General features: G+C 39.6%; 3 protein-coding genes and 1 long non-coding RNA gene across 7 annotated transcripts; 1 reads left to right on the plus strand and 3 right to left on the minus strand.

Moving 5' to 3' along the window:
- Positions 1 to 9: 9 nt before the first annotated feature.
- On the minus strand, positions 10 to 10542 carry LOC311260131 (serum paraoxonase/arylesterase 2-like; the record flags this gene model as incomplete). Its single annotated transcript, XM_084357646.1, has 10 exons — positions 10 to 444; positions 522 to 650; positions 758 to 839; positions 954 to 1154; positions 1247 to 1370; positions 9289 to 9454; positions 9580 to 9635; positions 9876 to 9943; positions 10200 to 10327; positions 10507 to 10542. The coding sequence occupies 10 exons, from the start codon at positions 10540 to 10542 to the stop codon at positions 283 to 285; spliced, it is 1152 nt and encodes a 383-aa protein (XP_084213772.1). The 3' UTR covers positions 10 to 282.
- A 1116-nt stretch (positions 10543 to 11658) lies between these two features.
- LOC311259677 (serum paraoxonase/arylesterase 2-like) lies at positions 11659 to 16350 on the minus strand. The gene is made up of 9 exons (XM_084356960.1): positions 16197 to 16350; positions 15987 to 16057; positions 15849 to 15904; positions 15071 to 15233; positions 14349 to 14475; positions 14012 to 14215; positions 13836 to 13917; positions 12514 to 12642; positions 11659 to 12402 (listed from the first exon to the last, which is right to left on the minus strand). Exons 1-9 carry the CDS (start codon positions 16271 to 16273, stop codon positions 12241 to 12243), a joined length of 1071 nt encoding a protein of 356 aa, XP_084213086.1. The 5' UTR covers positions 16274 to 16350; the 3' UTR covers positions 11659 to 12240.
- Positions 16351 to 18036: 1686 nt separating this feature from the next.
- Positions 18037 to 24811, minus strand: LOC311259241 (casein kinase II subunit alpha-like). 4 transcript variants are annotated; one of them, XM_084356252.1, is made up of 15 exons: positions 24721 to 24811; positions 23900 to 23991; positions 22945 to 23004; positions 22636 to 22764; positions 22435 to 22546; positions 22253 to 22354; positions 22100 to 22150; positions 21935 to 21994; positions 21718 to 21801; positions 21519 to 21629; positions 21305 to 21406; positions 20206 to 20306; positions 19967 to 20115; positions 19729 to 19818; positions 18037 to 18888 (listed from the first exon to the last, which is right to left on the minus strand). In XM_084356252.1, the coding sequence occupies exons 4-15, from the start codon at positions 22734 to 22736 to the stop codon at positions 18773 to 18775; spliced, it is 1179 nt and encodes a 392-aa protein (XP_084212378.1). In that variant the 5' UTR covers positions 22737 to 22764; positions 22945 to 23004; positions 23900 to 23991; positions 24721 to 24811; the 3' UTR covers positions 18037 to 18772. The 4 variants fall into 4 exon arrangements, with proteins under 4 accessions (XP_084212378.1, XP_084212375.1, XP_084212376.1 ...); XM_084356249.1 differs by having other exon boundaries at positions 22945 to 23020; XM_084356250.1 differs by lacking the exon at positions 24721 to 24811 and adding an exon at positions 24688 to 24706 and having other exon boundaries at positions 22945 to 23020.
- An 89-nt stretch (positions 24812 to 24900) lies between these two features.
- LOC311259243 lies at positions 24901 to 25970 on the plus strand. The gene is made up of 3 exons (XR_014622845.1): positions 24901 to 25666; positions 25748 to 25806; positions 25935 to 25970. It is a non-coding gene; the product is annotated as an uncharacterized lncRNA (long non-coding RNA).
- The last annotated feature ends 105 nt before the right edge of the window (positions 25971 to 26075 follow it).

Here is a 26075-nt window from a genome sequence, read left to right on the forward strand (position 1 = left end):
AGAATTTTATGAAAATGTCACTAAATTACTCTATACAAACTAAGGCTGCACTGTCAGACAGTTTCCTGCTTTACAATGACATTATTTCAGTCAGATTTCATTTATAATCTGCACACAATGAGCCAGTGTACAGCATGCAGCAGGTAAAATATCACCACATATCATCATCACTTTGCAAACGGTGGATCAAAATTTTATTTTTTCATCCCACATCCATCCAAATATATTAGTACATCATTTCCATTCTTAATCAGTAGTGATCACAGGCACATAAAACGCAGATTATCTCAAATCACAGCGCAGGGCTCTGTGGAAAACAGTGCCAATGAGCAACTTTCCTTCGTAGGGAGCTGCTACACTGGAACCCATGATTTCGTGGCCATTATCGGTGTACTCCTGGCTCACCACCGGCTGCTCTGAGTGAATGTTCTTGATCAGGATGACCTGGAGGAAACATGAATAAAAATATCAGGCAAATTCAAGTAACAGCGTTGATGTATCATTTCATTAAAAACACTGACCTCGGAGCCAGGTGGATCTTCAGGGTTATACTTGAACAACTTCATAGCATTTGGATGACAACCCAGCCATACGTCCCCTGTCCTCTGGTCCACCTCGATGTTGTCACAGAGTGACCCAACAGCTACCGACTGGTTGGAAACATTACATACAGTAAATGAGAGTCGAGCATGTTTAAATGTCAAATTACCTTCAGTTCTTTTTGCTGAGTGTAGAAAATGAGAAAACACTGCATTACCTTAACATACACTAATCGTTCCCCTTCTCGTCTCTCAAAAACATCTATCTCATGGTCGAGGATGTCTGCAACATAGATATACCTGCAAAAAAGAGCATTCATGTGCGATTATTTTAGCATTATATGGGAGAGATCGCTGTGGAATTACATTCAATAAAAAAAGGATGCACATGAAGCGAAATGAACTGAGAATAACCGTTTGTCAGGCGATATGTTGATGCCATTTGAGGACACAAAGCCATCGGCTGCCACCCTCACTTCAGCTGGACTGTAGTACACCACCTCACACCAGGCGTAGCCCAGGATGATGGCCAGGGAGTTAAGTACGTCAATGGGAGTGGAGCGATCATTTGTGGCGTAGAAGCTCTCTACCCCGACTGCGACAATGTCATTTACACTGAAAGACATGATGGATAAGATATGAAGCACGCAGAGATCATCAGATATCAAATGTGTGAAACTATGAGAGGTGTATTATACAGTACGTACCTGTGGAGTAGGGGGTGGGTAATAGTTTTAAGGTGCACAAGTGTGTCGTCCTGAACAAAATGAAAGATCTCTACTTGGCTTTTGTAGTCCGGGTGATTGACAACAAACAGGTACACAGAGTCATCTGCAAACAAACAGCAGTGTGTTGTGTGTTGTGTGTCTGCTCTTTCACCTCTAGAATATAAATTTTTTCATGTTTTCATTCATACTTTGACCCATGTTCAGCTCATACCATTGCAATCGTGTGTTTTACTTTACTGTAATCCTTAAAATCTTAATCCTGGCTGATTTGGTGACACTCCTGGTTACTGTGATAAGTGTGGTATAAGGGCCCTGACACAACAGGCAGACAGTCAGCCATTGGCCGATGTTGGAGGTGTCGATGAATTGCCGGCTGAGCAAGTAGAGTCAGCAGCCGAGACCATCGGTGAGAGAAATCACTCTGATGCTAAGCGCATCTGTTTTTTTCGCCTCTTCACCAGTGCCATATTATCAGACATATTCTCAATTAGAAGTGGCTATATTAGCGAGAGTGGTGTGACAATGGTAGGCATATGCTGCTTTATCATAACAAAGGTTTATACATCAGCAGTACCGAGTCTTTGATTACAGACTACTGCCATTGGGTGGTATTATTGAGAATTCTGGCCTAACTAAGATGACCATCACACTTGATAAGAACACACACACATAGCCGCATGGAGATAAACACACACACACATGCACGAGCATACACGCACTCCCTCACACAAGACTCAGGAGTTATTGGAAAGTACATGAAATACTAGGAACAATGAGACAAGGGTCATCGTGACAATTTGATAATGGTCTAAGTCATCACTACGCAAGTGTGATTGCGCATGCAGATTTCGAAGTGCATAAATGTCTCGTCAGTCCAGAAATAAACAGAACCCACTTTCTACAAACCTTGCCTCTGTGTCGTCTTTCTGAGAGTTTCGGCTTCAACAGATATTATTGTTGTACTTTCTCCACAACATAATTGCCGTCACGAAATCAGGTCTTGGCAGAAAAGGACAGCTCTACAAACCTGCATCTTGGGCTGGGCGACATTGCAAAGTGCGCACAGAAAAGGTGAGCTATTTCTCGTATATTTTCAAAAATTGCAATCTCACCCACGTCTAAGAGCAGTGAGTAAGCTTCCACAAATTTCTCCAAAAACGGAGCTGTATATTGTTATTAAAGTATAAATCAGAGAGGGTTTGTTGAGTTGGGCTCACTCACACAAACGGCTCTCTCCCCCTCACGGGGAGACGCGAGCTCCTGAACAAAAGAAAACAAACAGAGAACAAAAACAGAGAAAAACAATAAAAAATAAAAAACTCTTACTAAGGAATCTCCTATAGCTCCAAGAGGGAGCAGACTCCAAGAAGGAGTAGAGAAGTGAGTATCTTGTGAAAACTTTGAGCCGACGGGCCATAAATTAGTAACAAGAGAAGAAAAAAGACTTAAATTCCAAGAGGGAATAGGTCCTTAAGTCTTAAAGACTCTAAGAGAGAGCAGTTTGGAAAATAATTAAAGTAAATTTAAAACTCTAAGACAGGGAGATGCAGATTAGAGTAGGAATTTGAGTCCATTGGCTTCCAAAATAGAGGAGGGTTTTTACAGAGGTAAAGACAATCCAGATAAAGGATAAGTACAAATCAGGTTAAAAGAAAGAGGGTATTTTAAAAGACAAGGAGATGCAGATGGATGCAGATTAAAATACAGCTTTCAGTCCATGGATGACAAAGGTTGAGTCCATAGACTTCAAAATATAGTCAAGTCAGGTAAAAGAAAGAGGGTATTTTAAAAGACAAGGAGATGCAGATGGATGCAACAATAAGAGTTAGTTGTTAACAAAATAAAATACCAGCCAAAACAAATGTCAGCAAAAAAACAATAATAAACGTTTGAACATTTTTATGGGGGCTTAATAAAGTAAAGAAATAGTGCAAGTGCTTGTGTCATGACTGTGTGTTGAAAAAGCTGCTGGAAAGATGTGTGTGTTCTCAAACAAATTGTGCTATTGGCAATGTTGTGTGGTTTTGTGCTGATATGCGAACAGCCTGGACACACACGCAAAGACTGCCCATCAAACCCATGGTCAAATAACAATGGGGGGGACAAAGGGTTACTAAGGGTACCAAATTTGTCAAAACAATAGGATTCTCGGGACAAATGCAAATAATTCCAATCACGGTTCTAGTTCAACTATCAACCAAAAGTAGTACAACCACACTGCCAGTGTTGGTGTCTGATCAAATCCCGATAAATTTGCTCGGGAGGGACGCGCGGTGTAAATTAAAATTGAAAATTTGGTGCTCTCCACAAGGGGTGTTCATTGACGATTCGGGAATAAATTTTCACTTACAATTAACTTACAAACAGAGACAGCAAAATGTGTATTGGTTAGGGGATATTTCAGAACCAGTGCTCCAAGATATTAGAAGACTGGCCAGCAGAGGTGCCAAACCCACACACATTGCTTACCAACATACCAGCTAAATGCAAAATTTTTCACAGTAATTGATTTGTGCTCAGCATTTTTCAGCATTCCGCTAGCTGAGGAATCCAGGCATCTATTTGCATTCATGTAAAGGGGACAACAATACTCCTACACAAGAGTTCCCCAGGGACTCAAACATAGATGTAATCAATCAGATATTGAGACAAGACCTGGACGGCATAACTCAATGAACAGTACACTGCTACAATATGTTGATGCCTTGTTGATCTGCGCACCAACATTAGACGACTGCCATCGAGACTCAGTGAAACTACTTCAAAAGTTAGCTGAGGGGGGACACAAAGCTTCACAAGCTAAATTGCAGTATTGTCAACCCCAGGTTAATTACTTGGGAAAAGAAATCTTTGACGGAGCTATATATGTAGCACCAGCACAACTAGAGGGGGTGGGGAAAGCACCAAAACCACAGACAGTAGGATGACATTTTTAGGGATGACTGGGTTCAGTTCAGACTGGATAGAAGACTGCAGTAAAAACAGCAGCACTGAGAGAATTCATAAAAGAGACAGGGACAAGGACTTTAAATGCTCAATTGCGATGGACAAATGAAGCAGTAGTAGCATTTGAAACTATCAAACAGGAAATGCAAACAGCGCCCGCATTAGCAGTACCTGATTATGACAAACCATTTTTTCTGTATGTATCCAATCGACATAACATGTTTGCATCTGCAGTTTTGATGCAGAACACAATGCAGCAGACGAGGCAGCAAAACTTGTCACAAAGAGCCAAGTGGCCATTCTAACACCTGTTGTGTCACTAGAGCCAGTTGCCACCACAGAGGACATTATTATGATACAGCAGTAAGCAGGATCTAGCGAACACACTATTTGGCAGCGGAGAGGGGCATCTCAGGTTGAGAAGGGACTAAGGCGGTCTCATGAAGGTTTGTTGGTTGTTGGTTGCACCGGTGTCATTGTTGATTTTGTTGATATCTGACTCATTTTCTTTATCACTTCCCCCCTCGCACAGTGATCCACACTGTGCGAGGGGGGAAGTGATAAAGAAAATGAAGCAACAAGGTTATTGGTCGCCATACCTGCAGTCAATGGTTGATGAGGTATTGGGACAGTGTGAAATTTGTGCTCAAAGCAATGTAAAAAAAGGAATAACTACACCAGTAGGTCATATTCCAGTAGGACCAGAAGGACCCTTTAAACATCTTGTGATGGATTATGTTGACATGATTAAAACTGTGCAAGGGAAAAGATACATATTGGTAATAATCGACCGATAAAAGAACGTTGAAAGCAAAGCTTAACAAAAACTGTGGGAGCACAAAACTAAACTGGGTAGATGCTGTACCACATGTACTAATGAGCTATCGCACGCAAACTAACAGAATCACGCATCTAACACCGTATGAAATGCTCACGGGTCGACCCATGCCAGTGCCTTATTTGAGGGGGCCCCACAAGGGACCCCCACTTGAACAACTGCAAATAGAGTTAAAAGAGTATATGAAACAACTAACTACCATACATGAAGCTATCTACCTACAGGAAAAAAACAGAGTTCCCGAGTCCAGTCTGGTGACAGAGGGCACAGTGGTGCCGGGGGACAAGGTCTACGTCAAGGTCTTCCAACGAAAGTGGCATCAACCAAGGCGAGAGGGTCCCTACACAGTGGTACGGGCAACGCCAACAGCCGTGCAGGTGGAGGGAAGCACAACGTGGCACCACCTGAACCATTGCACTAAGGCACAACCCGTGACAAAGAAGGAATCCGACCAAAATGCGAGTGTACCAGAGACTACTGGTGCACCTGCTGATGGCAACAAGCTGCCTGGCATGGGCGATACAAATATAAAAACAACATTAACACCCAATGACACAATTACTTCTATTTGTATTGAATACAAATATAAAAACAACATTAACACCCAATGACACAATTACTTCTGCATTGAAACCCAAGAATATGACAGTTCCTCAAGTTTTTGATATCATGCTAATGCCAAGAATGCCAAACACCAAAGTAGATAAGAGAGTCGAGAAGGTGAGAAAATACATACCTGCCCAAAACATATGGTGCTATTCGTAATGTCAAACCAACGCGTGGGACACTGGAGGGAACATTACTTACATGGAGTTTTTACAACTTGGGGTACTGATATTTGTGAGGTAAAAGTGTATGTAAGGGAGCAGGAGATTGAATCTTTGAGGTAAACCACACAGTTATAGACCCAAGTAAGGAATATACACTGGAGTTTATTCACACAAGCAAAACATGGGGAAGCAGAACAACTGCAATGAATTGGAATTCTTTAGACAATGTGACTGATATTGACTTTGAACTTGCATTAAATACAACTCATTATCTAATTGGCAACATGGAACAGACTACAACGATTGAACCACTTGTAACCACTGAAACAACTGTAACAACGACACCAATTATAATTACGACAACAGTGACGACCCCAAAACCGACTCTAACCAGAAAGTCAACTTTGACAACTAAATTGACACTAACAACTAGACCAATACAGGTGAGAAGACCAATCCCTGAGGTAAATCAGAGGGGCTTCAGACCACTAGCAAACAGAAAATGGGAACAAGCAGTGCATAACGGGTGGTATAAGTGGGCTTGGTATACAGTGAAAGATATGACTCCAAATGAATGTTTGGTTTGTGCCGAAGCTCTGACAACATTTCCAACAGTTATCCCTGAAAAATATACTTTCGAAGGATGTGCCAGAATGCAACAGAAAGCATGTAGAGAGGGAAGGTTTGTACCACCACAAGGGACTGTCCGCCCTCTCTCCTTACCAATGTGTGGCATACAATGTAGGTTAATTTATGGTTCAGGGAAAATACATAATTTGCTCAGTGTATTACCTGCCAGAGCCAGTAATTTGTGCAGTGAATTTAAACTTACAACGAATCAAAAAGAACCTCCCACCAATTATAAAATTGATCGAACTGCAGTATGCAGTATAAGTGTGAATGTTTTGTGAGTGGAGGATTTACAGAGACCAGTAGAAATCAGCATGGAGTTGACGTAGGTAATACCACTGTTAAGTGCAATGTAACTTGGGTATTGTCCTGGTTTCCACATGCTAAAATAAAAACAATTTTCCCTATAAAACCTATATGGTTTGAAAATCCTGGTCCAATAGATCAAACTTGCAACTCTATAACCATGACCGTGCCAAGCAATCAATTTGTAGGTGTACAATCAACTGCCGTGGGAGACAGTTACTGGATGTGTGGTAATGACACACTGTTAAACACTCTCCCAGATCGCTGGATTGGTCTCTGTACATTGGTAAGAATGAAAATACAAGTTGTGTTTAAAGGTGTGAGAGAGTTACTTAACATCATTGATGATGACGAGCTAAGTAGGGTTAAAAGAGATTATTCAACAGATCCACACATTTATTTAGATGCAATCGGTCAACCCAGAGGAATCCCAAAAGAATTTAAGGCAAGAAATGAAATACAAACAGGCTTAGAATCTATATTCCTTTGGGTCACACCAAACAAAAACGCTGACTGGATTAACTATGTCTATTACAATCAACAGCAGTACATAAACTACACGAATGAGGCTGTCAAGGATCTTGGAGAGCAGTTGCATGAAACCAGTAGGGTTGCTTGGCAGAACCGACAGGCTTTAGACTGGATATTGGCTGAAAAAGGTGGAGTCTGTCACATGTTTGGAGAACAATGCTGCATGTACATACCTGAAAACACAGCTGCAGGTGGAACATTCACTACAGTAATGTCGAAACTTAAGAAATTAAGACAGGAGGTAACAGAAAATGCAGGAGGGAGTGGAGAATCAGAGGATTGATTAGCTTCAAGGTTTGGGCAGTGGGGTGCAGTGTTTGCTAAAATAGGAACAACGGCTCTAATAGTCTTGGTTATAATCAGTTTATTGGTTTGTTGCATCATACCCATTCTGAGAAATGTACTAACAAAAGCTTTGGCCCGACAGATGTCCATGATGGCAACTACGAAGGTGGCAGAGGCTCAGCTGGCACAAATGGTGATCGAACATCCAGAATTGTTCCCAATACCTGATTACTGCATTGACTTGGACAATGAATCAAAGGTATAATAGTTCTATGAATGTGAACAAAGACTGAACTTTGAAACAAAGACTTAAAGGATTTGTGCCTGTACTGTGACCTCTGGACACCGGTGACAAAGACATTGTAGTAGTTGCCATCGAATGGACTGAGCGAATTTTTGAAGTCTATATCAAATCAAGAAGTGTTTAATTAATCAGTCCTATAATATGTGAATGGAAGGAATGAGAAGGTCAAAAGCTCTGAATTTGGGAGATTGAAATGTTACTTTCGAACAAATGTTGTTGTTTTCATGCTATAGCTGTCATTTAAGTTTTAATATTACGCTCTGAATTATTCCATTTTCAGTTACACATAACTGCACACCGCAGGCAGACGCTAAGGATAATGTTTGGTCATGCTTACATAACATTTATAACGAAGAAAATGTGTATATGCAATATGTTTAACCAGTGTATGATCAACTCATGTAAACAATGTGAGCCGGAAGGTGGTCGTCCAGATCATTTAAAGTAAAAACAAATCTGGGGGCCATGGGGGAATTTTTAAAATCCTTATAAGAATATAGGTTTTTTTCGCCCTCACGCACATTGTTCAGTTTTGTGTGGGATCTGTAAAGACACAGAGGGGGGATCATATTGAGAATTCTGGCCTAACTAAGATGACCATCACACTTGATAAGAACACACACACATAGCCGCATGGAGATAAACACACACACACATGCACCAGCATACACGCACTCCCTCACACAAGACTCAGGAGTTATTGGAAAGTACATGAAATACTAGGAACAATGAGACAAGGGTCATCGTGACAATTTGATAATGGTCTAAGTCATCACTACGCAAGTGTGATTGTGCATGCAGATTTCGAAGTGCATAAATGTCTGGTCAGTCCAGGAATAAACAGAACCCACTTTCTAAAAACCTTGCCTCTGTGTCGTCTTTCTGAGAGTTTCGGCTTCAACAGATATTATTGTTGTACTTTCTCCACAACACCACACATTATTATTGCTACATACAACTATACAACAAGTAGGCCTAAAGAATGAGTTTTTTAATTTACTGTATCAGTGCTTGACATGCAGCCATTTCCAAATACAGAGGCAAATTCTATATTAAAAAAAACTTCTCATTTTTTGACCCGTCTGGTGTGTGTTGCTGCTTTTATGTAATTTTACAAACTTTCAATTAAACTGTTGATGAATCATTTATGAGTGATATAGTTCTTTGTCAATCTGGCATTAAACAAATATGTACGGAGTCATTAGATAAGAAGTTCTACAGAGGCGAGGCTGTTTCGCACGGCGTTTGTACACAGGTGTGCCTTGAGATTTTGTCGTTCCCTCTGGTGTGCCGTGGGCACAGAAAGTTTGAAAACTGATCTAATTCATAAAGTGGTAAACATTTTATGCACAGGACATTTCTCTCTTTTCGTCTTCTATAGTGGTGAGGTTCCACTTGATTAGTACTTCACCTGCTTCATCAGTGTATACACTAATGCCATGAGGGTTGAAGGTACTGAGGTCCAGGTCTCCCTTGATTTGCAGCTCCACAGGAGTTGGCCTCGGGTGCAGGAGGTCCAAAATGTAGATCTTCCCTGGTGCATCACAGAATGAATGTAGTCCGGGATACTTCAACCCCTGAGTGAAAAACACTGCATGTTACAGATCAGATCACACAAACACTTCCTCGCTGTTAATACAGCATAGTGCAATGATGCAGTAGCTATGATTAATGCAACTATCCTAAGATTTTAATAACATACTGTGCTTATAAAGGCCAGTCCATCTCTTAGTATTGTGATATCCTCTGCCCCACAATCTGTAAAAAAACAAAATGCAATTTGTTGTACTTTTCAGTTCTTAATCCTTGACCACCCTAACATTATCACACCACAGACACTTGACCTACTGCTGGTAAACTGGACTTCAGACTCTTCATGTACGATAACATTTTACAAAGTCCAGAAACATGTTTAGATTACAGAACATTTTGACAATGTAAACAACAAACTTAACACACTGACATGAAAATAAAGCCAAGAACGTCTTACCAACTTACCAATATTCTTTAAATATTGACAGTTGAGGTGTTTCACAGGCACTTCTCTGGAAGCAAGGCTTAATTCCCTGCAGAAGAAATTAAATATAAAAAAGTCTTTCATAGGAAAACAAATGCACAGCCAGTCTACTGTGCCATATTTTTGAACCATGCCATTAGCAGAGCTTGGATCATGATAAGCTGGTCCCTCCTTGTATTTCCAGTGCTAGATCTTTTACTAACTGTGGTAACAAACAGCTGTCAACACTGAGAAGCAGTTTCTGAATTTCTACAACACCACCGTATGTTGTTCCTAATTCACTTCTACAAATTATAAACACTTACTTCAGTTTAAGAAATCTGTGTCCAATGAAAGCTGCGAGAGCAGCAACAGCAGCAGCAACCAGTAGTTTCTTCATGGCAGCCAAGTCAAAGGTTAAGAGTGTTTTTACAAAACTGCACCAGAGATGGAGCTAGTGTGTGGACAAGAAACCCTACTGGTAAAACTTTTAAGGGAGGGAACAAGTCATATACTTAACTAATGATTAACTCATTTTAATTCAATGCCCTAAATGCATGAAGTAACTGTGAGTAAACATTCCTTAACTGATGATCTATTAAATGTGAACTAATGACATAAAGTCATAGTGACCTTGTTAATGGTGAACAACAGGATCTCTACATACATCCAACGTCAGCATGACTCATGCATTTGTAAAGGATTATCTAAGTATTTGTACCCTGAAGTGTTACCCTGGGATGGAATGTAACTAAGTACATTAACTGAAGTACTGTACTTGAGTACCATTTTGAGGTACTTGTTCTTTAGTTGAGTGTATTTACATTTTCTGCTACTTTATATTTCCACTTCATTACATCTAAGAGGCAAATATTGTACTCACTCCACGACATTTATTTGATAGTTTTAATTACTAGTTACTTTGCAGATTGCAGGCTGCATCAGAGCCAAAGTATTGCATTTTTAAATTCATTTATTTTATCAGCAATCAGATAAAATAAATCAGATCATCACAAACATGCTGAATATCAGATCTAATAAATAATATGCAGTGTATTCTACTTTTACTTGTACTTTTGATACTTAAGTACATTTAATATCAGTTACTCTAAGACTTTTACTCAAGTACTAGTCGTATGTGTGACATTCACATATACCAATGTACATAATATTTGAACACAATATCTTTACTCAAGTATGACTTTAGGGTACTTTAAACAACACCACCTGTATCTACTTCATGATTACATCTTGAAAAACTTGATGGTGTAATCCAAATTGGAATCAGTTATTCCAAAGAAAAACTTGTCGACCAGATATGGACCATCTACCTTTTTTCTTTTTCTTTTTTTTTTATACAGTTTGATAAATCAGTATTTAATCACGGATCTGAATCACACTCAAAGTGTGTCGGCACATCTTAGATTAAAATATTCAGGACTTTAGAAAACATGAAAAGCAACTGACAAATATATCAAAACAACAAAAAGTCATATGTGCAATATTAATACTGTCTGTATACAGTGGTGAAGCTACTGTATAAAGTAAGAGGGAGGAGGCTGGACAGACCCGAGTTTCTTGTGGAATGGGAAAACAAGATATGACTTTTGTAACTTAAGATACGCAACACAGTTGCATCAACAGTTGATGAAACGCTGTTTTTAAAGCATCCTTTTAACTGCCTACATTCACATATTTTGTGCCGTCATCCGTCTGTGGAAACACTGCCAACTTCTTTTGTGCACTTCTGTTGAACCACAAGACAAACCACAGCTGCAGCACGACTCTCTTAAATTGTTTTATTTACAATTCAATACATAAAACAAGATGTGAGAACTTTAAATCAACAATTAAACACGTGAAAACATCCAGGAACATACACCACATATGTAAAGGTTTCGCATTTTTAGGTAACCAGATAAAAATATTCTTTTCACCACACACACACACACACACACACACAGTAGAGCAATTATATGACCTTTTTTTTTTTTTTACATGTTTAATGTAAAATGTTGTTTCACAACTACTTCTTTCATAGTAGTTCAAGTATCTTTAGTTCAATAACTTCCACGTTTGACAACATTTTCAAACATCCTCCACCTATCTTCCTCCAGCTCCTCCTGGGGGATCTTCAGGCACTCTCACACCAGCTGGGTCTATTATCAGATCCTGTCTACTACAACAAGGTAAAGCATTTTTCTTAATAGCCGTCATATCCATGCTATCACCAACCAATTCATCATTGCACTGTCTGGTTTAAAGCCTTGCAAAGAGGTGAGTCTTGATTTCCTTCGCTTTAACTGAAGTTTTGATTTATTTGTTTTCAAGTCTTCTCCTTTAAACCATATGCCAAATAGGCACTGCCTACTTCAAATCACAGCACAAGGCTTTGTGGTATATAGTGCCAATGAGCAACTTTCCTTCGTATGTTGTTGCTACAGAGGAGCCGACGATCACTTGGCCGTCATCAGCGTACACTTGAGTCACCACTGGCTGATCAGAATGAATGTTCTGGATGCGGATGACCTGAAGGAAACACAATCATGACAGTGCATAATCTGTACAGTGAACGCAGCAAAAAAGACTTTATGTTCAGTGTTTTTTGTAATGTTGTCGGACAAAAGCAAAAGGACAAACCTCCGAACCAGGTGGGTCGTTGGGGTCTAACATGAAAACTTTCCATGCATTAGGGTGACAGCCCAACCACAGGTCGCCAGTTTCAGGGTCAACTTCAATGTTGTCACAGAGCGAACCCACAGCCACAGACTGGGGAGGTTCCATACACAAGGTTAGAATTCATCAACATTCATCACGTCTTAATTGCCTTACACAATCGTTTTGGCAATTCTGCTTTATTGACAGTGACAGCTGGCCAGACAGGAAAGGCAGGGCCTCTGGTGTTAGTCATTTTAAATGACAATTCTAGCACGATCAGATTTGTATCAGCGTATTCTGCTTTTGCAGCGCTTTAATCACATAACATGAAGAATATTTGCCATCAGTGCCTGATCTTATTTGTCTTTATAAGTAAACATTTTGAAATAAAATCCATGCAACTTGTGAGTTTATAGGAATAACCTTCAGGTAACTTTTTTTTAATTAAAATTCAGCGTTTAGCAATGTAAACTAGACCCACTGAGCAAAAATGTATCCAAAAGACGTCAATGGTGAGCCAGGATGAACGTTTTTGTGACGTCATTTCAACGTTCACCATTTAAGTTATTTTAGACATCTTTTCAACTTCAGAACTTCTTATGGTTCAAAATGAAATATTTTATGATGAGCCAATTTTTACTCCATGCAGCAAAAGTTACAGGATGGTCATAAAAACTTTAATTATGAGACACAAGAAGTTCTTTAGATGTCTGTAACTGAGCTTGAAAACATGTCTAAAATTACATTGTAAAAATCTTCATTCTGGCTCTCCATTGGACGTCAGTCAACGCCATTAAACACGCTGAATTTACGTCTTTTGGATGTTGTTGCTCAGTGGGGAGCTGGGTAATTATTTCAGGTTATGATCATGTAGTGTTATTGTTTAACAGGATTGTGATGTCTGAGTTAATTGCTCCCATGCGTTTGTAATTGAAAACTAACACACAAGTTATTGGTGTTTTTGTATAAGTAAAGAATTTTGTCAAATAAAGTCGAACAAAGTTAACTGTGACTGAAACAAATTTATCTGATATTTTATTTTGTATACATCGGCCATGCTGTCGTGTCAATATCTGATCAATTGACTTCAGCCATACTGGCCCAATGAGTGTCAAAAGATTAGGACGTTTATAAATAACTTTAATACTCCACATACAGTTTAATATCAGTATAATAAAAGTATAAAATGTTTAATTATTAAAGCTGATAAAACAAATTAATTCATTAGATTAAAAAACGATTCTGATAATGTGCTGTAAGAAATGACTGCACGCTCATATAGCCGAACATTTTTAATTATTTACCTTCACAGAGACCAATCCATTGTCTTCTTTCCGCTCCAGCACGTGCACATTGTGGTCAAGCAGATCTGCCATGTATACATGCCTGCAAATGAGACAGAACATCAAAATGAAGACAGTCAGACAGAATCTGAAGCATACTGATCATATGCATAACCCTGCATGTCATTCTGTCTTACTTTTTGTCTGGTGAGAGGTTGATGCCATTTGGGAAGTAATATCCCTCAGAGACCACTTTCACTTCCTCAGGACTGTAGTACACAACGTTAGACCACGGCTGCGCCAGAAACATCTCCACAAAAGCTTTAACGAGGGGATGGGTAAAGTAGTGGTCGTTGGTTGCGTAGAAGGCTTCTGCTCCCACTGCAACAATATCGTTCACACTGGAGAGATTAATCAGATTGAAAAAAGACTCTTATCATTAATCACAATATAGATTTGTTTTAGTATGAACATGTCATAGCATGGTACTATCGTTCATGGTAGGTACGGTTTAAATGCGTCTCCACACTGTACCTATGGAGGAGTTCATGTTTGATGGTTTTCAGATGCACCAGGGAGAAGTCCTCCTCAGCAAATTTGAACAGCTCCACTTGGCTTTTGTGTTCAGGGTGATTGACAACAAAGAGGTATATCGCATCGTCTGGTGAAGAAACATCAAAAGCATTGTCAAAAAATACTGTCAGACACATTCAAAAGGGTGTGTGTGACAGACACGCATGACTACAAATAAAAATAAAAAAGGATTATCAAAGCTTTTATAGTAACAGCGTCTACAATGAGAGAACAAGGGCCGACACTTGTTGGAGGTCTGAAGTGCCAGTCCCCACACACAGTTACTGATTGTGTGTGTTATTTTATCAACATATAATATGAAATATACTGTCACACCCAAGATACCGTCACAAGCTTTGCTGCTCCCCTGGAGCTCACATTGTACCCACTGAGATTATCAGAGCAGGTGATGACAACAGGTTTGTCCACATTCTCGACACGCACACACAAGCCCAGATTAACAAAGACATAAATAGTAACGGTCTTTGGTGACAGTCAGCTGAACTGAAAATTGCAATATTATGCAATTGTGCTATTCACGTACAATGCAAAATTGCTGATGCATAAAAAAAGCAGTAGAAAGCCGCAGGCAGAAAGGATTTTAGCCCTTTACGCTCCATCTTGTCAAGACTTGTGTGTGACATGTGTGCAACCACAAGAAAGTGAGTTAAAGTTCTTGTTACCACTTGGGTCAGTGAACAAGCTGATGCCATGAGGGTTAAAGGACTCCAGATCAAAGTTTCTTGGCATGCGCAGCTCCACCGGTTTCATCCGTGAATCTTTCAGATCAATGATGAAGAGCTTTGCCGTCACATCTTGGGATGGGAGTCCAGGATACTTCAGACCCTTTAGATATTAAAAATATATTATTACATTACTGAAGGAAATGATCAGGCATTAGCTCACATTCAGTCGCAACAATGATGAGAGTTTTGTTTTTCTTCAGTTGAGGAGATGTTGGCCAAGTACGTGCAGTTTTAACAGGGGTCATGAAGGAATTTTTTGATATTTGGAGATCAGCAGAAGGGTTGAACCAACACTGACTCGATGCCATGTTGAGTACATTAATAACAGAGGTGCAAGGTCAGTCGATTATTGATCAACAGGAAAAAATGTACCATTTAGATAATCGATTAATCATTCTTCTGTAAAAAATATACCACAAATGATCTTTTTAGCCTCTCACATACGACAATTTCCGGCTCTGCTCTGTCTTAACTCATTGTAAAGTTAGTATCTTTGAGGACATTTAAAGATGTGACCGGAATGATTGATTATAACTGTCAGAACAATCAGTTGTGAAAAATAATCATTAGTTGCAGCCCTGTTAAAGAAAATAATAAGTTTTCCTTTTTGCAACTAGTTTAGTTGAGGCCTTGACTTTTCACACATTAAACAGTTGGAAGAGAGCCTGGTCCCAAGTTTACCTTCAGCCACATTTGGCTGCACTTCAGTACTTACAGCGCTGATAAAGGCGAGCCCGTTTCCAAGGATCGTTATATCCTCTGAACCATAATCTGAAAGCAGTTGTACGGTTCATGTTAGTGCTCGTGTCATGTTTTTCTGCAGCAGTTTTCTCTGACGTTAATTTTGCTTTACCCAGATTTTTGAGCTCGACACAGTTGGGGAGGTGATTCTGGACCAGCTCTCTTGTAGCGAGGGTCCTTTTCCTGCAATGTTTGGATCACAGAAGTCATATGAGGGCAGGCGACCACAACAACCAACTTAGTTTCCCTGCAGAAAAAAACACCCAACAACGCAGCGAGACAACAGCCCTGCTGTCTGAACGTGGACGGATGTGTGCTTTACCTCAAGTTGACGAGCCTCTCCCCGAACAGCGCCGCCAAGGCAGCGATTACAATCGAGACGCAGACCAACTTTCCCATTTTTTGGAGTCAGGATGAGCAAAGTTTGCAGACAGCTTTTATAGTGTCAGAGTCCTCCTGCAGCTGCGCGAGGCGTGCCTCTGCAGGCGCGAGTAATGCTGCATTCCAGACGCTCGGAAATATGAAAACGAGTCCGCACTTAAAGGGGAAGTTCATCCAAAACACAGCAAAGCAGCGCTGCAGCGTTCTCCTAAACAACTGAAGCAGATGGGGACTTGTTTTAAAACGTAAAAAAAAAAAAAAAAAAAACACAACGAAAAGAAAATTAAACTCAGCTCACCCAGTGTAATCCAAATCTCAGGAAATTTAAGATCCAAAATTGATTTGAAAAGACAATTTACACCCTTTTTGCCGTTGACATCTTCATTGAGTGTGAGGGTGTATATAACACCTTTTCAAATTAATCTCAAAGGTATGTTTTACAAGTTCCCATCCACTTCAGTTAGCCTGTTTGTTTGTTTTGAAGCTACAGAAACGTTTTGTGGACTAACCTGAGATACCTTGATACTGACTGAATTTAAATGTTTGGGTTAATCTGAGGACCTCAGGCAGGCAAAAGGAGGTATGCTCCTTTAAATATCTTCTTAAAACTTTATGGCTTTTCCTTAATCTGATGCTATTATATTTATCTATTTTTTTTTCTATCATTCAATTCTAGGTTTTATTTTGTTTACTTTATGTTTTTGTGACTTTATTTTTGAAAAGTGTGATATAAATAAAGTTTATAATTATTATGAACTTATCTTTTTAATTTTTTTCATCTCTTGCATTTTGTGCATTGCAACGTTTACATCTTAAATTACTTACATCTTACATTACTTTACAATCCTACCATGTCTTGAATCATAAGATAAAATACAGGACATTTATGTTTGTTGTCAACAGCAGGCTCACCAAACTCACTTTAGCTCGATACGTTTGTTTAATTGTGTGTAATTTCCCACATAAGAGAAGCACCTGAATGCAGCATGATTTGAAAACACGTCTAAAACCCGCTTTAATGATGCAGTTTGCATAAAAGCTGTGCAGCCAGTTCAGTGTGTTGGATCAGTTTAGGTGTGAATAAGTGTGGTGAGGGTTAATTACAGCCTCAATCCTTGTGGGACAGTAGTAGCAATACTTGTTCTCGTCAGTCAGATGCTGTGAATGTAAAATGGGCTTCAACTGCAGAGTTGAACTATAAGTGACCTGTTGACCATAGGTCTGAGTCATATGTAATGGCAGGAGTCATCCAAGTGTGTAAGTGTAATGGGAAGAGCCGGTTTGGTTTTGTCACTGCCTGGTCTGCAGCAGCCTTCATTGTTCTCTCAGCAGGGAACATGCATGAGTCACGCAGACATATCTTCCACTTTATTGTTAACTAGTTGGAGTCTAACGTGGTCTGAGGTGTTCATGTACTCCCCCTTTTTTGGCGAGGACAGACAGCTGTGCTCTAAATGTGGTTCACTGCTTTGCACTTTCAGATTTTATCATTTGCCTCTGCAAATTAAAATACTTTGTAGAGAGAGAGATTAAAGATATAAGCACTGCACACTCACTTTGTTCAAAGCAGAATAAGAGATGTGAATTTATGAACACAGCGCTAAAAAAAACCTGGGGATTCCACTTTGTTACATAACTTATTTGGTGCTAAAATTAATTATCAAAGGATGACTGTCTTGTGGGATACACGGACTATGCTGCTCTGCTTTGAATTCACTCACGTAGTGCCAATGCAACCAGTCAACGGACGGTATACTCAAGAACATGTAGTCCCTGCAAAACCCTGTTTAAATTGTTTATTTTTGAAGTTGTTTTTGTAGGTGATGACTCCTCCCAACATAAAACAAAAAAGTTACAAAATTGTCTATGTAATCAAAATCATGTGTAAGAGACTTCATAAAAAACAAACATGAACACATACATACACATATAGAAGTGAAAGTAACATAAGATTGGCAAACTATTGACCCTGTGATACTCAGCATTGGGTGCATGCAACCTGACAGTAACTGTAGAATATCTACAAAAAGTCCAATTAAAGAATTATAGCATCTAACAACTTCAAAACACCAACAACTCCTGCACATTACATGTCGTGTGCAACCAGCGAGCACTGTTAGGTGGGGCACACCGGGTTCCTGACTCTGTTTTGTGAAGTCGTGTAAAGGTTCACAGTGTAATACAGCAGGATCCCCATCAAACAGTTTCAAGCAAGACTGTATATTTGGAACATACAAAATAAATTTTATTATCCATTCTCTTCATGTCTACATCTTATTAGAATTTCTAGACAATGGCATTGTCAAATAACACACCCAAATTAATTCTAATAAGCCTGACAGGTGCAACAATACATTTCTGTCAAGTCCAGGTGTCAAGATATAACTGAATGTGAAAAGCAATTTTTTAAATCTTCTTTGTTATTTTCCAACATAAAAAGGGGAGCCATGGCCCTGGCTAGGAGAGCTAGGCAGGACATGGCCATGAGCACACATAAACACAGGTGAGGAAGTGGCTTCAGGGTTGAGCCCCGGTGGCTGCAGGGACTTGTGTGGCCAGAGTGTTGGGAGCAGAGATGACGGGTGATCCAGCAATGTTAGCCAGTGGCTGCGAGGAGGACATTGAGGTGATGCCTAGGAGACAGAAGGAGGCTCATTAATCATATTCATACGTCATCACAATCTCAAACTGGAGTTTTAACTTCAATGGCAACCAAAGAAACAGTCGTATTGTGAGATAAGTTTCTTTGAAGTCATTTTCAGATGATTCTTATTGTAAAAGGATCATCTGAAAATGGCTGCAAAGAAAGTTTTATGTCTCATTTGAGGCCCCGCAAAAATAGTAAGATTATGCAGCTTTATTCAATGAAACTAACCAAAACTTTTACTCCCAGGAACTACTGTTTGAGCAACAATAAAGTTGCTTCAGCCGGTTGTCACCATGGTCTAAAGACCCGTGAAGATTAGGCAAATTAGTTCACTGATGTATGAAAAGCCAATGGCTGTTTTTAAACTCATTTTTACATGCGACTAGACAACGATGAACGTCAGCCATCTGTCATGAGCTTTTTTCGGTAACTCCATGTTGATGCGTCGGAGTATGATGAATAATAATTTTTTTAAAAACGTTTGCGACTGCAGATTGTTACAAATGATGGCTGAAGTAACTTGCTGCGAGTACTCAACCAATCACAAATGTTCAGTGCTGCAGGCTCCACCCCCCAAATTTGGGAAAGTACTACCCCCCAGAGTAGAGACTATTTGGAGGGTAAAATAATGACCCTGGACCTAATTTAGACTCTGGTCCCTTTCTTGGAAATGCAGCTTTATAGATGTAACTTCCTATGCAGCCTTTCACAATCTGACTTTTACTTAGGCTGCAAATTAGAGATCTAACTTTCTTAAATAGATTATGACATTTAACATAAACCGTTTCTTTAATTGGGGCTGTCCATTCTGAGCAGGATTACTTACCGGCCATCATACTTGAGGAGCTGACTGGCGTGGAGCTGGCAGCCATCCCTCCAGGAGTGGCCCCTCTTCCCTGATCTTTAACGATGGGATCTGAGAACAAAAGTGGGTTTGAGCAATAAACCAAAATACATGTTTTAACACAATCAAGCTACTGCACATAGTACACAAAACAATTGATTTGAAGCCATTAGAGATGCCAGCAGGGAAATAAACAGAATGTGCAAAAAAAGAAACTTACAGAAGTAGGGATGATCCATGGCCTCTCTGGCCGTGAGGCGAGCTTGATGGTCGTAGCGCAACAGTTTGTCCAGGAAGTCTAGCGCCTCTGTGCTGACCAGGTGCTGGTTCTCGCTGTGCACAAACCTCTCCCACCTTTTGCGGGAGTGTCTGGAGAACAAATGGTGAATCGGGTGTTAATGTGAGGTATTCATCAGCCAAAATCTAGGTCCAAACATTCAAACGGCTACAATGCTTTACCTTCCGAGAATGTCATTGAACCGTGGATCCAACTCAATGTTGTACTTGTCAATGTAGTCGTACAGGTCCTCGGTGCCCAGTACTTTTGCAATTCGCACAAGCTGCAAGACAGAAGAAACATAATTATACACTTGAAAGAGTAAAGCTGTAACTTAAATTCATTAAATCATGTGAAAGATATTGAGGGGCCTGGATTCTATTGCAGCCTACAGTGTTTTTGTTAGATAGGTAGTGCATTTGTATGGAGGGTACACACCGTCAATAAAATAGGTAATTGTGGGAACCTAATAATATGTGAATTAGTGCCATTAAATTAACAATGTGCATGTTTCATGAAAATATCTGTACAGTTTTATAAGATTTTTAATCATCAAACCTGACTGAACCATTGGACATCCCTCTGATTGTTACATTGCCTACAGTCATCTGCAGCGTTAACATTATGATTAATTTATGACATTTTAATGACCGCAAACTTCCGTTCTTTTAACAGGCAAGACTTAGTGTCATGTTGAGGGTAAAACTAATTAATCTTTAAGAAATTACACATGGTTTGTCTGGTGACTAGAAAAATATTTGGCGCTCAATCTCTGTGCTACAGCGCACCAACAGAACTGAAACACCATTTTAAACAAAGTGTCACAGGCATAAAGAAAAACTAAGCCAGGAGTGCCATGGAATAAAGTGGAAATGCTGCGTTTAATGCTTAAGCATAGGTAGGGAAAACCTACAACACAAATAACACCATCCAAGGAGGTAAAATGTGCTATGACCAGTATTTGCAGGTACACACCTACATTTGTTTTTTACCCCCTTTTGTTTTACATTCAGAATACAAAATAGGGAAAAGTTACTAATTCATATGTCCACCCTCACTCATAACTGCTGAGATAACTTTGAGAAAGACTTAAAATCCTGGTGCTCAAGCAGAGCTGTGATGTAGCCAACTATTCAGTGTAAGAAGAGAGTGGTTTGACTGCGTAAATATGCATTACGCAAGGTTGAACAAAAATACAATACCGCACACTGCTCTCTTTAGGCCACAGTTTTATGACCACAGACATCAAAAAATGCATTAAAGAGGCCTGATTTTTCCTACCTGATCGTAGTTGTCATGACCGTGAAAGAACGGTTCCTTTCTGAAGATCATGCTGGCGAGCATGCAACCCAAACTCCACATGTCCAAGCTGTAGTCATACATCTGCAAATCAGAGAGGGATGAAAAGGCTTGAACAATACAAACTAATTCTCTCTTCCTTTAATAATAGAAATCCAAAGCACCATTTTGACGAAGTTGTGTACAGGAGCTTTACCTGGTAGTCTACCAGCAGTTCAGGTCCTTTGAAGTACCTGGATGCCACTCTCACGTTGTATTCCTGGTTTGGGTGGTAGAATTCTGCCAAACCCCAATCGATTAGGCGGAGCTGGAAGTAGAAAAAAAGTGAGTCTATTTTCAAAAACAATAATGAGCTAGTGTTACATGAGCAAAAATGTCAGCATGTGAGACAATACCTTTCTGTGTTCATGATCGATCATTACGTTGTGTGGCTTGACATCTCTGTGCATAATGCCCATACTGTGGCAATAATCCAGAGCCTATCATGTTTAAAAGGAAAAAAAGATGTTAATAGATTTTTAAGCTTTGTATGTTTCTGGCAACTAATAAACAACTAATGCAGACCATAAAATGGAGGGTAACAAATCGAGCGAGCCAAGAGCTGTTTCTTACCTTTAAGATTTCGTACATGTAGAACCGTATGTCAAAGTCAGATAGGGTTTGATACAATTGCTGGAAGAAAATAAATATGAATGTATGAGCCATGTGTAAGAAATTATTCAGTATTAGCAAATGTAATACAACTTGCATTACAAGTCAAAAAGCAGCAATATTTACCTTGAAGTCTGTGTTGTTCACATGTTCGAAGACCAGAGCAGGGGTTCGTGACTAATAATAAAAGAACAGGAACAAATGTGTGATTATGATTGAAACCTTGCACATACTTAAGTGCTACATTTTTACAATGCAAAAGAAGAGGATTATAATTACCACAGGATCCTTGACGATATCTAACAGTGAGATGATATTTGGGCCACCCCTCAGATTTTCCAGGATCTTTATTTCTCTCTTGATTTTCTTTTTCTTGACAGGCTGGGAACAGAAGCGGTCTTGTGAAGTACATTTGCAAATCAAATCAAATAATCAGGACAATCAACTGATTATCCACATACCTTCAGTATTTTGACGACCACTTTTTCATTGTTTGTGATGTTTATGGCTTCAAACACTTCACTATATTTGCCTCTGCCTAGTTTTCTGACTAGCTGATAGTCATCCTGGTTCCTGAAAAAATGAGAAAAACACATTGAACAATGCTGAGATAGTATCAACAAAAGAAAAATAAGACAAATACAACTGATGCAATCACTTACCCCCATTCAACAACATGGGACTCATAGTCCCAATATTCCCGAGGTCTCTGTGTGTTTACATCGGGGTAAACTCGAGAGCGGCTTGGGACAGGGCCAGACATATTCTACACAGGATCTTCTCTAAATCTCCTACAACAAAACAAACATTTGAAAAAACTGAGTTACCTAAAATGACAGCAAAGATAACAACTGAGACAACAGTCAATTCACAAGAACTGCGTACTAATGTACAACGGTCTGCACTCAAGGATAACAGAAAACTTAAACTGAGGTGATATAACGTAATCTAATTACCATACAGCACATTACCTGGGAGGTTCCCTCCAGGATGATGTGATCGATGAATCGGAACAGGAGCAGTTGAGATGCCTTTATGGTAAGAAAGCTACATGGGCATAAAGATATAAAACACACAGGTGGCTTACTACAGTCTACACATGGGACGATATGATCATTTAATGTCACGATGACCCCGTCCAACATAAATGTGATTCATATTATCCCGATAATCATCAAAATATTTTTAAAACTACTGCAATCACTTAAACCTAACATTTTTTGTTTGGAAACAAATGTTTTAATTGCGTCACTGATAGGATGCGGATCTTTTTTTTGAAAAACAATTTTAAAAAAATCTTAAGCAACCATAAATCATAAGGTCCCCCTTCACAAATTAAAGACAAATTAATAGCGGTACCCTCATCTCCCTGTCATTTACAAACATTGGATTTAACTTGTTTTTTGGGGGGGTGGGGGATGCAATGTACAAGGCATGCCCTCAGCCGGGGTGACACGCGTAGGCAATTCAAAATAAATCAGGAAATCAATACAGGACTGTACACCAGTGAGCCAGACAGTCTTTTCAAGTCAGTCATGTGAGGACATTCATGATTATCTCAATAATGAAAATTCACCGCAACCAATCCATGTTTTTATCACCATCTGCAATTAAATCTTTTATCATCCCATCCCTACTACAGTCCAAACAGTAGTAGGGATTCAACAACATATGTAGGACTGAGAAACGTTCAAAGATTAAGATTTTCACCTAAACTTTTTGTTCCCACTGTTTCACAGGATGTTGATCTAAATAAGAGAAACTCATTTGAAAGTACACGTTTTTAACGTACTACAGGAAGGTAAAAAAAAAAACTCTTACAAACTAAAATGGTAGCATGTTATTTAACAGAGAGATAACACAAATCAAAATTAAATTATCGCCGTTTAATGTGTCTAAATGTAGTGGCATGTAAAATATACAAACCTGAGTGTTAAATGGGGGCATCCAACCAGTCTAATCAGGAGGTACAGGGTTCAATACAGTCATCACTGGGGGCTACACCAAGGCAGTATCTCCTGTTGGAAAAAAAAAAAGGACAGAAAGTAGGTTGATTAAAATCAATGCTGTCAATTAAGCAAACACGAGCAAACTATGTGAGCTAGCGTATGCAAGCCAGTACAGCTACGAGGCAACGATAAATTAATGGGTTTATGAGAAGCATCCAATCGACAAAAGGTCTCTGCGGTACAGACCACTCGTTTAGTTACAGCCGGTTTGCCCGCTTAGTACTTTAATGAAAAGGTGAGTGTACGCACAAACCCTCTGTGGCCCAAGGCCTGCACAAGTGCAGTCAAGCTAACAGCTAGCTACCAAGCGAACCGGGCAGCTGGCTAGTTAGCATTAGCTCGTCAACAGCAGAGGGAAAAGCCGGTTGGAAAGTCACAACTAGCTCTCGGCTACATTATGAGATTTTCACGGCGAGAAATAAACAGCCCGCGTCAAAACAGCCAGAAAAACACTCTGGCGGTCGTTTTTAGTGGAAAGGCGAACAACTAGCATCGAAAAAGATATTTCCTAAAGCTAAAAAGTGCTAAGCTAGCAGGCTAGGGGAGTGAATAGCCTGCTGGCTAGGCTGGCGAGGCATACTGACTGACAACGCCTTGAAAAAACACCCTACAAACACTGTGATCGAACAGTAGGACGGCACCGCGGCTGTGTGACTTGTTCCCAGCTTCCCCCCACATATAAAACACTGAACAGTGGCTCCAAACCTGCGACGATTTGCGGTTAAATAACACGATTACCTCTCAGCGTTGTTGGGACGTCAATATGGCGTTGCTTGGGATCAAGAGCTTAGTGCGAATAGCCTCTCCCACAGAGGGCGCTCTCCTTTTTTCTTTTTCATGGGGGGACTGTAGCTCCCTCTGCCACCAACAGGTCTGATACAAGCACAAACTTTTATCTGCAGTCAGTCTGCGTGTGTATTCAGTCATTTTGTGATAGTTACTTCAAATATTTGTTAGTCACAGTCGGTGTAAATTCACCAGAATACTGTTAGCAACATGTTTGACCACCACAGGCCCTGATTTAACACTGTTAAGGCCATATTTTCTTCTATTGTTTCATTTTTTAAAAATATATAATGTTGAAAGTACATGCGATTGCAAATCAAACAGTTTCATAACTATATCTATATATCATCTCTTAATTCCCACAACCTCCTGCTCTCCACTTTTCAGGATGTCTCTACAGAGACTTTTCCAGACTGTGCTCAGTAGGGCCTGTTTTTAAAAGGTCTTTGTTTGGACAAAATACAGGTGACAGGGTAAATGGACAATGGTGAAACAGTGACAGATAACAATACAAGGTCTGTGGCATCATTTCAAAGGGTAGAACAAGCCAGGGGGCATTTTCCTGAAGTGGCCGACCACCTGTAATCAATACATACCAGAGAGAAAGGCTAATCCTTTATGTGAGTTTGAGTGGTGAGATCTTCTGTTTTCATCTTGAATTGATATAATGAATGGGCCCTTGTAAATGTTTCCCGTAGCCTGATTGTTGCCAGTCTTGCACTGTTAAACACACAGGAATAGTCATTGACTGCAACTCAATCTGATACATCTGGTCAGAATCTATAATTAACTGGAGCTATTAAAGGTGGAAAATCAGGATAAAGCAGCAGTACATAAAAAGCCTGACAGCACTGATGAACAGTGGACACAGCTGGGGACCAAAGTCAGCAATGAAGCTGTAAGTCTTTCTATTTTGTCACTGCCATAAAATTCTGTATAAGCAATTTGACATTTGAATTAACTGTTTTATTTGTTTCAGCTTCGCGTGTTGTCTACTTCTTTTGATTGCAACTGTGGTGGTAACGACCCCCATCAGAGGTACATTGATCTGAAGAGCTTAAGAAAAAATAATCACATTTTATTTTGACTGTTTGTAATGCATGTTTAAGATGTATTTAATATGGCAGGAGGGATGATGCTTTTTTCTTCCTTTCTATCTTCTCAAGCCCGAAGAGAAAATGTGTTAAGCTTTCTAAATGGTGAGATTACCAAGGTCATTTTTAAAAGTCACTTTATGTTTTATTAATGCAAAATAGCCATCTGAAACTTTTTAAATCACTATGAATTTTGTCATGTAACCTTTTCAC

This window comes from Pagrus pagrus, assembly GCF_965226575.1.
Source record: "Pagrus pagrus genome assembly, chromosome: 7".
Taxonomy (NCBI): Eukaryota; Metazoa; Chordata; class Actinopteri; order Spariformes; family Sparidae; genus Pagrus; species Pagrus pagrus.

Excerpts from the sequence above, each read along its gene's own strand:
- LOC311259241 (XM_084356252.1), bottom strand. The coding sequence starts at position 22,736 with ATGTCTGGCCCTGTCCCAAGCCGCTCTCGAGTTTACCCCGATGTAAAC. Across the intron at positions 21,995-22,099 it reads TGAACAACACAGACTTCAAG|CAATTGTATCAAACCCTATC; the intron begins GTAAATATTGCT and ends ATTTTCTTCCAG. Across the intron at positions 21,407-21,518 it reads AACTGCTGGTAGACTACCAG|ATGTATGACTACAGCTTGGA; the intron begins GTAAAGCTCCTG and ends TCTGATTTGCAG.
- LOC311259677 (XM_084356960.1), bottom strand. The coding sequence starts at position 16,273 with ATGGGAAAGTTGGTCTGCGTCTCGATTGTAATCGCTGCCTTGGCGGCG. Across the intron at positions 16,058-16,196 it reads GAGAGGCTCGTCAACTTGAG|GAAAAGGACCCTCGCTACAA; the intron begins GTAAAGCACACA and ends CAAACATTGCAG. Across the intron at positions 12,403-12,513 it reads ACGACCCACCTGGTTCGGAG|GTCATCCGCATCCAGAACAT; the intron begins GTTTGTCCTTTT and ends TGTTTCCTTCAG.